The sequence below is a fragment of the Parasteatoda tepidariorum genome, chromosome 2 (assembly GCF_982258835.1).
Source record: "Parasteatoda tepidariorum strain Cologne lab strain chromosome 2, Ptep-v5.0, whole genome shotgun sequence".
Classification (NCBI taxonomy): Eukaryota; Metazoa; Arthropoda; class Arachnida; order Araneae; family Theridiidae; genus Parasteatoda; species Parasteatoda tepidariorum.
Genome location: NC_141756.1, coordinates 11,399,838 through 11,414,221, shown reverse-complemented (window position 1 = coordinate 11,414,221; position 14,384 = coordinate 11,399,838). Strand labels below are relative to the sequence as shown.

General features: G+C 31.9%; 1 protein-coding gene across 1 annotated transcript in view; it reads right to left on the bottom strand.

Moving 5' to 3' along the window:
- The window catches only part of LOC139425817 (epithelial sodium channel subunit gamma-2-like), a 52,975-nt gene extending 39,493 nt beyond the window's left edge, over window positions 1-13,482 (bottom strand). The window contains exons 1-2 of the mRNA XM_087156467.1: window positions 13,181-13,482; window positions 1,637-1,742 (exon numbers count right to left, since the gene is read on the bottom strand). Coding sequence (XP_087012593.1) covers window positions 1,637-1,742; window positions 13,181-13,482 — 408 coding nt within the window. The remainder of the gene's footprint in view (window positions 1-1,636; window positions 1,743-13,180) is intronic.
- Between the last annotated feature and the right edge of the window lie 902 nt (window positions 13,483-14,384).

The following is a 14,384-nucleotide window of genomic DNA, read 5'->3' as shown; positions in this document are numbered from 1 at the left end:
ATCCAAATAGAGTCTCGGTACTGCCATCTAGTGTGGCAGAAACTAGACGTCCAAATTAACATGACCAACGGTATCCCATCCATTGTGGTGGTCCTGAAAGAGTGGATACCATCTCTAGAGAACGAACTAGGTCTGGTCATCGGCAAGAAAGATTGTGCAGCTCATTGGAAATTTAAAAAAGTAATAATAAAAAAAACTTCCTTTTTTTTGGGCACACACGGCTGAAATCATATCTAATAAAAAATGTTTTGTTTTTATTTAAGTTTTCTCTGGTAATTTATCACTCCTTGTTTTTCGACAACTAGTTCCAGAATCTGTTCTTAAAATATTCACCCGTTGTCTTTTTTTAACGACATTTTCAATAATCTATTTTCTTTGTAATGGATGCATTTCTGATATCATATCTGTTAGAACATGAGGTTTCTTCAGAGGAGACTTTGGCAAAGCATTATTAATTTTATTTACCGCTTTTCCCAAATATTGTTTGATGGTGAAGCCAGATATTTTCATGTTTGATTTTTCAACTTTTTCTTTTTTTTTCTTTCTACATTCCTTCGAGTTTCATTATTTTTTGTTCGTATGTGCTCCTTCTGTTCTTCAGTCTAAACCTTAGAATGTCTATATTCCTTTTTTTCATTGCTTTCTTCTGCTTTGATAATTTCATATTTCACTGCTTCTGCTTTCAAATTATGTCTTCTCAGTCAAGACATTTCTGTACTTGTTAATGGCATGATGAATTTTATAGTTTTACAAACTTAAATTAGAATTCTATAATCTATTTAAAGTTTTATGAACTAGAATTAATTACTCAATAATCAAATTAATCAACTAGCAATCATTGAATACTTTCAAAATTCTAATGAAAATTTAATTTAATAGATAAACATCAGCAAATAAGCATGTGCAAGCTAAATAAAAATAAAAATAATGTTCTATTCTAAAAACTATGCTCTACTCTAATTAATCGGCTATTAACATTTTTGTTATCGATATTCCCTAACATAATTTAGAAAGAATACACATGTTGCTATAAATGCAATTGTTATTTAAATTTAAGATATCTATATCCTTTAATAAGTGAAGAATTTAAACATGTTTTAAACAAGGTAATTTATTAATGAAATTGGCCATTAAGAAAATTAACGACAACAGTGCAAATATTATAAGTTGTTTGGTTTGTGATACAAGTTCATTGAAAGGGATTTTTTATCAATCTCAAATGATTATTAAAACTCAGTGACATTATATTTTGAAACTTGTAATGTCTCTATCGTAACTTGACCAATATAAAAAATGCTATAAAAAATATTGAATAAAAATTTTGTAACAATCATAATAATACAACACTGCAAATGGTTGCAAGAAATCCAATTTTTAAGAGAAAAGATCTTTTAACTGTTTAGTTTTAATAAAAAAAATTTCTCTTTGTTCGTAACTTTTAAACTCAATTTTTCACATTTTATGCAATTTAAAGAAAGTGCATCTTTTTTAAAAAAAAAACACTAAATCAATATTCAAAAATTACATTTAATGACCTTTAATTTGAAATGTGGTTTATTAAATGCATTGCAAAAATTTTTTTAATCATGTCAGGCTACAAATAGTGAGGAATCAATATATATATGTAAATTCTTACCGTCATGTCATTCTTTTCACAATATTTTCTATTTATGTTGCAAAAGTCTCCGTCAGTTGGTAAACACCGGTCCATATATTTTTCGCAATATTTTTTGCTGCTAACTCTAAAAGAGAGTAGTGTTGATTTTGCATAAAATTTATAAGGGCACAATATATTCTTTTAAAATTTAAAAATATTTAATTCAAATTCTTAAAACATTTGAAGAATCGAAAAAGAAGATAACTTTTGTGAAATTCAAATAGTAAAAATTATTAAAAAATACACTACTGTATATATATATATATATATATATATATATATATATACAGTACCGCTCAAAAGTATCAGTACACCTAGAAACTTATAAAAAAATGGCAAAATTCAAAGTGTCATAACTTCTTTAAAAATGATCAAAAATGCTTCTGCTTTAGTTCATTTTGAAACTTAAAATCTCTACTTTCATGTACTCTAATTGTTTTTTAATAATTAATATATTTTGCAACTATGTACAATTACACTCTAAACAATCATAGAAAATTGTATTAATTTTTTGTGAAGTTTGACGCGATGTACGGGCACAAAGGGGTTAGATATTGTTAATTTTTATTATACCATTAAAAAATTTGATTTGGACTTTTAGCTTTTATTTAAAAAAAAATTCCAAAAAAACATGTTTTCTGACGAAGTTATTGTGAAATAAAAAAAAGATTTTTTTCAGAATTTATAATGAATTTTAGTGTAATTATAATATGGTATGAAATTTTTTTAATTAAAATAAAAAAAAAATTAATATTTCTTGATAATATTATTTCATAATTTATTATAACAATTCTAACTTTTTTTTTTTGGAAAATATAATAATGAAATATGAATCAACGTTTACAATTTAATATTTTGAAATTTATTTCTTCGTATTTTTCTCAGAAAAAATTTGAAAACAAAAATGTAATAATGAAAAAATATTTTACATATTTTGCTTTCTTCAAAATATCCTCCCCGCGCTTTTATAATTGCAGCACACACTCTAGGCATCCGATCAATCAGCTTTTTTAATGTTATCTTGTCTATTTTTCGCCACTGCTCTTGAAGGACTTTCCACACATGATTTATGCTGGTTAATCGCATGTCTCGAATTTGGCGATCCAATTGATCCCACAGTAGTTCAATAGGATTACAGTCTGGGCTTTGTGGGGGCCACACCATATTCTGCAGCACATTATTTTTTTGTTTTTTTTTTTCAAATAAGTTTTGCACAGTTTCGATGTGTGTTTTGGATCATTGTCTTGCTGTAACACAAATTTTTTTCCACAAATTCGAATGCCTGATGGAATAGCATGATGTTAAAGGATGCTGTGATATCTTTCTTTGTTTAATATCCCTTTAATTCTTACAATATCTCCCACTGAACTGCCTCCAAAACATCCCCATACCATGACAGATCCACCACCATGTTTGACAGTCGGCTGAATACACTGTTCAAGCATTCGTTCACCAGGCAAACGTCGAACGTAAAATCTTCGTTTTGATCCAAAGAGCTCGAATTTCGACTCGTCGGTAAACAAGACTTTTTTCCATTGAGAGGGAGTCCATTTTTGATGTTTTCTTGCCCAAGCAAAATCTTTTCTTTCGATTGATCGGCCTTAAAAGAGGTTTTTTTGCAGTTATACGTCCTAACAAATTAGCATCATTTAGACGTCGTTTTACTGTTTCAACCGATACTTCTGAATTTCTTGTTGCGTTCAATTCCTGTCTAATATCTGGTGCTGTTTTAAATCGGTCATCTTAATTTATCAATAAATTTATCTTCTTGTTTTGTTGTCACTGGAGGTCCACCAGATCGCAAAATGTTGTTAATTTCTCCTGATTTTTTGAACTTTTGAAGAGTATATTGCACACCATATAAACTAACATTTTCTAAACGGCATATTTCTCGTAATGAATGTCCTGCGTTTCTTAGACTTATAATAGCAGATCGTTTACGATACTATATTTCCTTTCCTCCTGGAGCCATTCTAATTAGACAGTTGTATATTCAATGTCAACTCATTTATTGCGCAAAAAATACTGCTTAAAGTATTAAAACAAGAGAATTTTTATCATAATTACATTTTTGTTTTCAAATTTTTTCTGAGAAAAATACGAAAAAATAAATTTCAAAATATTAAATTGTAAGCGTTGATTCTTATTTCATTATTATATTTTCCAAAAAAAAAGTTAAAATTGTTATTGTAGAGGCTGTTGGTTGCGACTTTGAATTTTGCCATTTTTTTATAAGTTTCTAGGTGTACTGATACTTTTGAGCGGTACTGTATATATATATATATATATATATATATATATATATCTTTATAATTAAAGTTCCTTAGTAATAAGTAAAGTTAGTCTTTATAATTAAAGTTCCACTTTGAAATGGCTATAAAAATAAAACTACCCGACCAAATGTCATCAATCTTGGTAAATGTCTATAAGAGGTCATGGGATTTGAGTTCCCGCAAAAAAAATAGTTCAAAAATTCACCACCAGCGGAGAATGGCACTGTATGCAATAGTGTTAAACAAATTTGAAATATGCAAATTTGTTTTACACGTCATGTGACTCTGCAGTTATAAAAGTGAGGCGCCTTGTCTGAGCTGTCAGTGTTCTGTGTCGACAATGTCTGTTACCATGCAAGACCGTGCTTTGCTCGTGAAATATTACTATGAATGCGACAGCAATGAACGGAGGGCTTTACAAAAGTTCCGTACTGTAAGAGGAAGACGTTGAGGTCCAATGACACTGCGAGGTCCAATGACACCGCACCGAGGTCCAATGGCACCGGAAAATGATGGCAAAATTTCAAGCCACAGGTTTGTTATCTGTTGCACCTGGGCATGGACGAAAATCTGTGTCTGTGGAAACCAAGGAGGCTGTTGCATTAGCAGTAGAGGAAGCAGCAAAGGACACCAGGCAGGGGATGTGCAGCGTAAGTGCTGTTGCACGTCGACTCGACTTACCATTGAGTACGGTGTACAAAATCGTTCGGAAGGAGTTGCAGTACTACCTTTAGAAAATCAAACTTGTTCAACGACTTCAGCCTAGAGATCCGGCTTTAAGAGAAATATTTGCTTTGAGGATTTCTGGCACGGATGGAGGTGGACATCAATTGGCCAAGGAACATTATGTGGACAGATGAGGCACATTTTTACTTAAATGGGGATGTCAACACCCATAACTACAGGATTTGGCCCAAAGAAGTCCCTCACGTTATCCACGAAGTTCCATTCGTTTGGTGCGGTATAGCAGCAAATTTCATAATTGGACCTTTTTTCCTTGAAGAGCCATCGGCAGCTGGGCCCGTGACATGCACTGTGACTGCTGCTCGCTTAGAATCGATGCTCAGACGTTTCGCGATACCTGAACTTCATCAACGGGGCATTTTAGCCACCACGATCTTTATGTAGGACGGGGCTCCACCTCACATTGGTAGGTGTGTCAAACAGTTACTGCAGCAGCATTTCACGAATGATCTTATTGTAGCCCGAAACGTCCCTATTTCTTGGCAACCCCGATCACCAGACCTCAACCAACACCTCCTAGAAGTAGGAAGGCCTCAGCACGGATCAATTTAGTACTCCGATGTGACGAAGTTAACTGCGCAGTTGAGGAAAAATAAGAAAGATGTCATTACGTTCGGGGTACTAAGCTGCGCAATGGTTGAAAATACGAAATATGTCATTACGTTTGGACTACTAAAGGATATTTATGGTAACCCGTGCAGAGGCCTACTCTTTTCTAGGAGGCGTTGCCTCAACCCCTGTGACTTCTGGTTGTGGGGTTATCTCAAAGCCATTGTTTATGAGGATAACATAACCAATTTAGCGGAATTGAAGAATACGATACACAGACATGTCCGTAACATTTTTCCAGATATGCTAAGAAGTGCTGTTGAGAATGGAATATTGCGATTTAATTTGCTTTCAGAAAATGGCAGATGTCACATTGAGCATGCTTTGTAGCAGCAATAAAAGTATTTGCAACTGATGTTTCCTCTGTTATTTCGTTTAACCTTATTGCATACAGCGCCATTCACCGCTGGTGAATTTTTGAACTATTTTTTTTGCAGGAACTAAAATTCCGTAACCTCTTATAGACATTTACCAAGTTTGATGACATTTGGTCGAGTAGTTTTATTTTTATAGCCGTTTCAAAGTAGAACTTCAATTATAAAGACCCTGTATAGATAAATATATATATATATATATATATATATATATATATATATATATATATATATATTGTCAGACAATGAATTTCAATGAACAAGGTTCGAGAAAGAGTCAGAGATCACGAGTTCGAAAAACCTCTGAAGGAGGGAGTTCGAACATTTAAAAATAGTTTAAAGACAGAATTTGCATATTATTAATTTTGAGTGTGTAAGTACCCTCATTATGCAACTGTTATTATGTATATATATATATAACAAATCAAGATTGGATTTGAAGTTTTGTTTCTTTTGATTTTCATGACTGTATGTTATTGAATTCGTTACCTCATGTTATGGAGAGGATTGTTTCTCCTTTATGATGTTTAAGTTAAGTTATGATTTTTCTTGCTTAATAAAATTTATGATTAGTTAAAAGATGACTTTTTCATTATGCTTGCTGGGCATTTTCCACAACGCACTAAACTCTGCCAGCAAGGTTATGGGCCATGCCTGCCCAGCTTAGTTATGCTTTTGTCGTCTTTAGAAGCAAGTTTATTATAACGCTACTGGGGCCGTTTAGATAGATTGGAGATGGCCGAAAATGACAGCAGCTCCATATTGGGATTTACAAAGCTAAACAGTTTCAATTATAGTAGTTGGAAAGTAAACATGAAGGTGTTACTTATCGATAAGGGCTCTTGGGAATTTGTTGGTGGTACAGAGAAGCCATTACCAACTGATGCAACAGACAGAGACTTACGCTCTTATGAAATGCGAAAAGCTAGAAGTTACTCTACTATATTCCAAGGAATTGATGAGCAGTTTCAACCGCTGATAGCCGACACAGAGGACGGAAAGACAGCGTGGACTATTTTGAAGGAAAACTTTGAACCTACCTCCCGAGCACGGTTAGCCGGACTTATTGATGAATTCTTTGAATTGAAGTTTGATCCAGAGAAGGAGACTATTGGCATTTTCTGCAAGTTAGTAAATAAAAAAAGGAAACAGATTCATGACACAGGTTTTGTAATGCCAGAAAAGCTCACATGTTTCCAATTAATTAGAAGATTGCCAGCAGATTATGACAACTTAGTTCAAATGCTTTATCGACTAGAAGATAAAGATTTTTCAATTTCTAATGTTGAAAAGGAGCTCCTAATCGAATCTGGAAGGATACAACAAAAGCAGAAAGACAGAGGAGAGGACATAGTCGCCGATGCTTATACTACTTCATCTACTAGAAAGCAAGCCTATCGGAAGTTGAATGGAAATAAAAGCAGTGGTCGCGTCCTGGGCAATGATACAACAACAACAATTATGTGTTCCTACTGCAATAAGAAAGGACATAGTGCGGAAAGATGTTTCCTGAAGAAGAAAACCACGAAACGGAATTCTAAAACTCAAGATTCCAAGCAAACATTTTACAGTGATTTGACTACGATAAGAGATGCTGAAATTCGCCAAAGGAAAGACAAGCAGTTTGTTGAATTCCTGATTGACACTGCCAGCTCAGCTCACTTCTGTACACAAAGAGACTACTTTAGTAACTTCAAGACTTTGAATCCTAGTCAAGTACTTGTTGAAGATAAAAATAGTAAGTCTGATATTTTTGGTATTGGTGATATACATTTTAATGTTAAAGATAGAGATAAATTTGTTCCCATAAAATTAGAAAATGTATATTTTGCACCCAATATGCGTAGAAATTTAATAAGCGGTTCGAATATGGATTTAGCAGGGATTACTGTAAAATGGGGTAATAACAAAATGACTGTATTTGGTAAAAACCATAATTATTTATTTACTGTACCTAGAATTGATAAGTTGTATATACTTAAAGGCTATGTTGAAAAAGTGGTAGTAACTAAAGAATTAGCATTTAGTACAGGTCTTGATAGGGAATTGGTTCACAGACGATTTTGCCACTTAAATATTGGAATGTTAAATCATATGAGTCAAAACAATGTTGTGAATGGTTTAGATAATTTGTGTGGTAAATTTGATTCTTGTAATACTTGTAAAATAACTAAATCAACTAGAACTAGTTTTAAAGTAAATCACGGTATAATGACTAAAAGTGTATTAGAGAAAGTACATATGGATGTTTGGGGTAAAAGTCCAGTAAATTCAGTTGGTGGAGCTGAATATTTTGTATCAGTAATAGATGATTTTTCTCGTTATGTTGAAATTTTTACTATAAAACATAAACATGAAGTTTTTAATTGCTTTAAACTGTATTTAGCAAAATATGAAAGGCAGTTAAATACTAAACTTAAATCTGTAAGGTGTGATAACGGCATGGAATTTTGTAATGTAAAATTTCAAGATTTTCTTAATGAATTAGGTATACGCATGGAGAGAACTTCAGTATACACTCCAGAGCAAAATGGGATAGCCGAATCTTATAACAGAGTAGCTGGAGAGGGAATACGCTCAATGTTAGCCGATAGTGGTTTAAAAGGTAGATTTTGGGCAGAAGCACTGCATTGTTTTGTTCACGTAAAGAATCGTAGTGAACACAAACTACTGGAAGGTAAAACACCGTTTGAAATTTTCCATGGTTATAAACCGTCAGTTAAACATTTCAAAGTATTTGGATCTTTAGCGTATGCTCATATCCCTAAAGTTCAGAGAAACAAACTACAACCAAATGCAAAAGTAGGAATTGTAACTGGATATGCAGTCAATACTAAAGGTTATTGAATTTACTTGCCTAAAGATAGGAAAACTATAGAAACTATACACGTAAAAATTGATGAAAGTAAAAACGGAGTTAAAACACTATTTGGTAAACCTAGTAATGAAAACTTTTTATTTATAAATCTGAATTCAGACATCAATTTCGATGATAACAATGAAAATGAAATAGATAAGGTTCATGCTAAATCTCCAGATTTAAAATTAAAACCTTTAAAAATAACAGAATGGACTAGAGTTGAGAGACCGCGTAATAAAAGTAGCAGAATAGATGTTTACTATTACCCTCCAAGCGATAAAACCAGATTGAGATCAAACAACCAAGCTAAAGAATATTGCGATAAAAACCAAATTGAGTATGATCATTCTAAATTTAATTTTAAAGCTTTAAGCAAAACTCAAAATTTAACTTCTTCCCATAGTGACACTGATAGCGAAAGTGAAGATTCGCCATCTAATTCTTTTGTAGATAATCAAATAAGTGATATATTTGAAGGTGAGGTATATAATGCAGAAATACCGAAAAACTTTTCCGATGCACAAAAACTACCAGAAAGAAATCAGTGGAATAAGGCAATGGAAAAAGAGTTAAATATTATGAACGAAAGAAAGGTATGGGAAATAGTTGATAAACCTCCCAATGCTAAAGTAATAGGAAATAGGTGGGTTTATGCAGTAAAAAGAGATGAAAACAATAATGTTAAACAATACAAAGCTAGACTTGTAGCACAAGGTTTTAGACAACAGCATGGTGTTGACTTTCTTGATGTATTTTCACCAGTTGTGAATTTTTCAGTTATTAGATTACTATTTATTATTCTTGTGTCTATGTTATGTTGGAAATATGCACAGCTAGATGTGAAAGCAGCATATTTGTATGGAAGTCTTAGTGAGGTAATTTATATGAAGCAACCTCCAGGTTTTGAAATTGAAGGTGAAACGAATAAAGTATGTTTACTTAAAAAGTCGATATATGGACTTAAACAATCAGGTAGAGAATGGAATGCAGAGTTAGATACTATATTAAAATCGATTGGTTTCGAAAGATTCAATTGTTGTAATTGTGTGTATAAAATGAATAACATTATTTTATTAGTATACGTTGATGACATGGTGTTATTTTGTAAGACTAAAACTATTTTAGATGAAACTATTGAATTGATTAAGAGTAAACTTGATATTCAAAATTTAGGAAAAGTCAAATATTTGTTAGGTGTTAACTTTGAGAACAAAAAGGGTAATTTGTATTTACATCAAAAAACTTATATTGAAAAATTATGTAAACGATTTAATGAATTACCTAAAACTCATGTTACGTTACCAATTAAAGTAGGTTTTAAATTGCCAAATAAAGTAAATGAAATTGTTGAAAATAAAATAATGAAGAAATTTCCTTATCGTACATTGATAGGGTGCTTATCTTTTATAGCAAATCGTAGTAGACCAGATATTTCATATGCTGTGAACGTTATGTCACAATTCTCGAATTGCTATAATTATCAACATTGGACTGTAGTTGTAGATTTAATGAATTATGTAATAAATACTAAGGAGCATAAACTTTGTTTATCAAATCTTAATAATTCTTCTTTGATAGCTTATTCAGATGCAAATTGGGGTTGTCATTTAACAAACAGATTTTCTACATCAGGTTATTTGATATGCTTAGCAGGTATTCCTTTTAGTTGGAAATGTAGCAAACAAAAATGTATTGCATTAAGTAGCATGGAATCAGAATTTATAGCATTAACCGATACGGTTAAAGAACTTTTATGGTTTACAAACATATGTAATGAGTTAAACATAATATCAAAAATTGAAAAACCTGTTTTGTATTGTGACAATCAATCTGCAATTTATTATTGTAAAAATAATGTTGAAAATTTAAAGACGAAGCATATTGATATTAGATTTCATTTTGTGAGAAATTTGCTTAATGAGGGAAAATTTGAAATTAAGTATATTAAAAGTAAAAGTAATTTGGCTGATTTTTTTGACTAAGGCTTTAACTAAGACTGAATTAAATATAATTAAAGGAACTTATTTTGAAATGTTCGATGGGGCCGCATGTCAGACAATGAATTTCAATGAACAAGGTTCGAGAAAGAGTCAGAGATCACGAGTTCGAAAAACCTCTGAAGGAGGGAGTTCGAACATTTAAAAATAGTTTAAAGACAGAATTTGCATATTATTAATTTTGAGTGTGTAAGTACCCTCATTATGCAACTGTTATTATGTATATATATATATAACAAATCAAGATTGGATTTGAAGTTTTGTTTCTTTTGATTTTCATGACTGTATGTTATTGAATTCGTTACCTCATGTTATGGAGAGGATTGTTTCTCCTTTATGATGTTTAAGTTAAGTTATGATTTTTCTTGCTTAATAAAATTTATGATTAGTTAAAAGATGACTTTTTCATTATGCTTGCTGGGCATTTTCCACAACGCACTAAACTCTGCCAGCATATATATATATATATATATATATATATATATATATATATATATATATATATATACTGGAGGACTCCGCCCTTTGCTCGCGCCAATCCCCGATAATTGCTACGCAATTACATTTTTGTTCGCTTCGTTTTCTTGGAGATTAGCTGGCAATTTTTCTGTACCAACATCACATAGATATCAGCATTATAACGAATATCTTATTATCAGCATTATAAAATTGTATAAAGCAATTTTAATACAAACAATATTATAAACTTATATAAAGCGAGGAAGCAATATTATTTTACGCATTACTATAGGGCATTAGCTGGAGATTAATCTCCGTATCCGAACAACACCTCCTAGAATAATGAAGGCCTCAGCACGGATCAAATTAGTAGTCCGATGTGACGAAGTTAACTGCGCAGTTGATGAAAAATAAGAAAGATGTCATTACGTTCGGGGTACTAAGCTGCGCAGTGGTTGAAAATACGAAATATGTCATTACGTTTGGACTACTAAAGGATATTTATGGTAACCCGTGCAGAGGCATACTCTTTTCTAGGAGGTGTTGATCCGAAGCACGCGCGGCAGAGCATAACTGCAGTAGACTACATTTGAGGGTGCTCCTTGATTCTCGCCAAGTTGTGATAGCGGTTCATCATCAAGATTGGGCGATGTTGAAACCCAATCGTGATTCTGATTGGTTTAGATTTTAGCGTTATTCTTAAATGTTCAACGGTATATGTAATTTCAGAGGTCCGTTAGTACCGTTAGTTCTACGTTGGATACTGGCTGGTAAGGTTACTTTTGCTTCTGGTCAATAAGATCGAAGGTATGAGGGCAGTCATAAAAAGGGACTTTAGAAAAAAATGTCATCGTCAATCCGGTACCACAGACGCCATTTTCGATTCGTATTTCACCGAATTTATGTGGCGATGGAGGTGCACAGATTCTATTCATGATAAATTTAGGCAGTATCTAACTGCTATTAGAGAATTCGGCGCACCTAAATTTTGCTCATATCGGGTTGATATCTCCTAAGATATTCACGGTGATCCATTTTTTATAAAAGATATAAGTATTTTAAAGTAAACTCTGTTAAAGATAATTTCCAGCATCCAATACAAAATAAAAATCGCAACAAGATTTAGCTGGAAAGTTTAGCTGTAACATTTCTGCCGACAGCATTATTAAAAATTATTACCTTTTCACACTCATGCGTTCTCAATTTTGATTAGCTGTTTTGTGCGTTACTAACCAGAAGTCTTCTGCTATTGGCTATGTGTTATCATTCCACTCACTTTTTATATTACACTAGGAGGCTTCGCGCTCTGCTCGCTGGCGCTCGCCAACCCCCGGAACTGCTTTCGCAGTTCATTTCGGATTGCTTCGCAATCCAAAGCTCGCTTTGCTCGCTCATTGGATACGTTCTTAACGTCTAGATTTTGCATACTTTTTTGAATACTGAAGTTCCGAAAACTTTTCACTGTAGAAAATTCTAAACCTGTACATTTCAACATTAATCTGAAAATGCAAGCAGTTCACATATTTTTCTTAATCACACTATTCTGAATTTCAGTTGTTGAGAAAAGTAACTGTTGTAAGTTTTGTCTCAAAGTCTTTCCCACCAGAGGGCTAAAGCCATGTGTTGTAAAACAATATGAAATAGTAGTCTGCCACTGAACGCCGGATGTAAAGCATCGGCTTTGATGAAGATAATTTTGTATTTTTAATTCTCTGAAGGGCGCCACCCTAATAATATGGAATTTGTAAAATAAATGTATATATTTTTGATTGTTGATGAAGCTCATCATTTTTCATCAGTGTTCAGAAGCAGAACAACTATAAGTTCTTTATTTTATCACAAAAATATAAAATGTATAAAAGACAAAGAAAAGAGTAAGAAAATGAGTATATAGTCATAGAAAAAGTTAAAATTATAATATAGTATTTGTCTGTTAAAAAAAAAAATTTGTTTAAGTCATTTCTAACAATTCAAGTTTCTCCGAGGCAATTCTAAAGTATAAATTAAGGTAGTATTGTTAAGTTGAAACACAATATTTTTAGTTTTGATGTCAACAATACAATTTAATTTTCACAAAAACGATTGCTTCCATTGTTAAATTCAATGTCAACAATTCAAATGTCAACAATTCAATGTCAACAATTCAAAAAAGCGTTCTTTTATGCAACTAGAATTTTTTTCATTTATGACAAATTGTTTTTTCTTACTTTATGCTGCTACATATTGTATAGGCTGGTAAAAGGTACTCCCCTGTTCGACTTATATCAATGCTGAAAACAGTCGGGTACTTATAGACAATCTCAAGGAATGTGATGACTTGAAAGAGGAAACCACTCAAGAAAAATAGAAAAAAAATTCCTCTGAATATTTTTCTTGGTTCTTTGAAATTTCTCAAAATATCAGGAACAAAACTTATAGGATAAAAAGATGAATAGCATTCTAAAGATTTAACTTCCTTTTTGGTATAGGCTTCTGCCATCATAGCAACTGCAATGATAATAAAATACATGATTAAGCATATATTTTCATACATGTATAAAAAATAATTTTTTTCTACTAAAAATGTGTGCATGGTCATCAAAAAAAAAAAAAAAAGATTTCTCCGCGAATAACTTTTGATCTAAGAATTGGGTTTTCCATTTACTAAGTGCTGACTTTAAAAATTCGAAGGATGGATTTAAAATATTTTAACAATAATCAAAAATAAAAAAAAGCGAAAATAAAGATTTTTTATGAATATCGTTCGTTTCAAATACTGAATTTTCATGTACATTTCACCAAAAAAAAAATGACCGCTTTGATTAACTTTTGATCTAATGATCGGATTTTCGTGTTCTAGGACTCAATCTTAATGGTTTGAGAGGGGGAGTTTGATAATGTTAAATAATTAGTGTTGACGGAATTTTGAGTTACGAAATCAGACACAAAAACGTATTTTCTCTGAATAAACATGAATTTTTTTTCGTCAGATTCGAATTTCCGACTCTTAAATCATGGGGAATAGCCATAATTTGGGAAATATGGTCCCTATAGAGATTATTAGAGAGTATTAGACATATTATAGATCCAACGTTTGGACCCTTTTATGTTAATATTTCTTTTTACAAATTTCACCATATCTTTGAGATCGTTTATGTGAATTTAAAATTTTTTCACAGTGTTAAAAAATTCGTTTGACCAGAGATAATTTCAGGCAAAATTAAATTTTAGTACATATTTATTATTCAATATAATTTTATTCAATAAAAATCGAAAAAAATTGAATATTTGCATTATTTGCGTTATTGTTAAGTATACTATTTTACACGGTATAATACAAAATGTCAGCGAAATCAGTCTAATAGTTCCTGAGATACCGAATTTTAAATATATGAGACTTTTTTTATTAACCCTCGAACCATTAAGATTAAA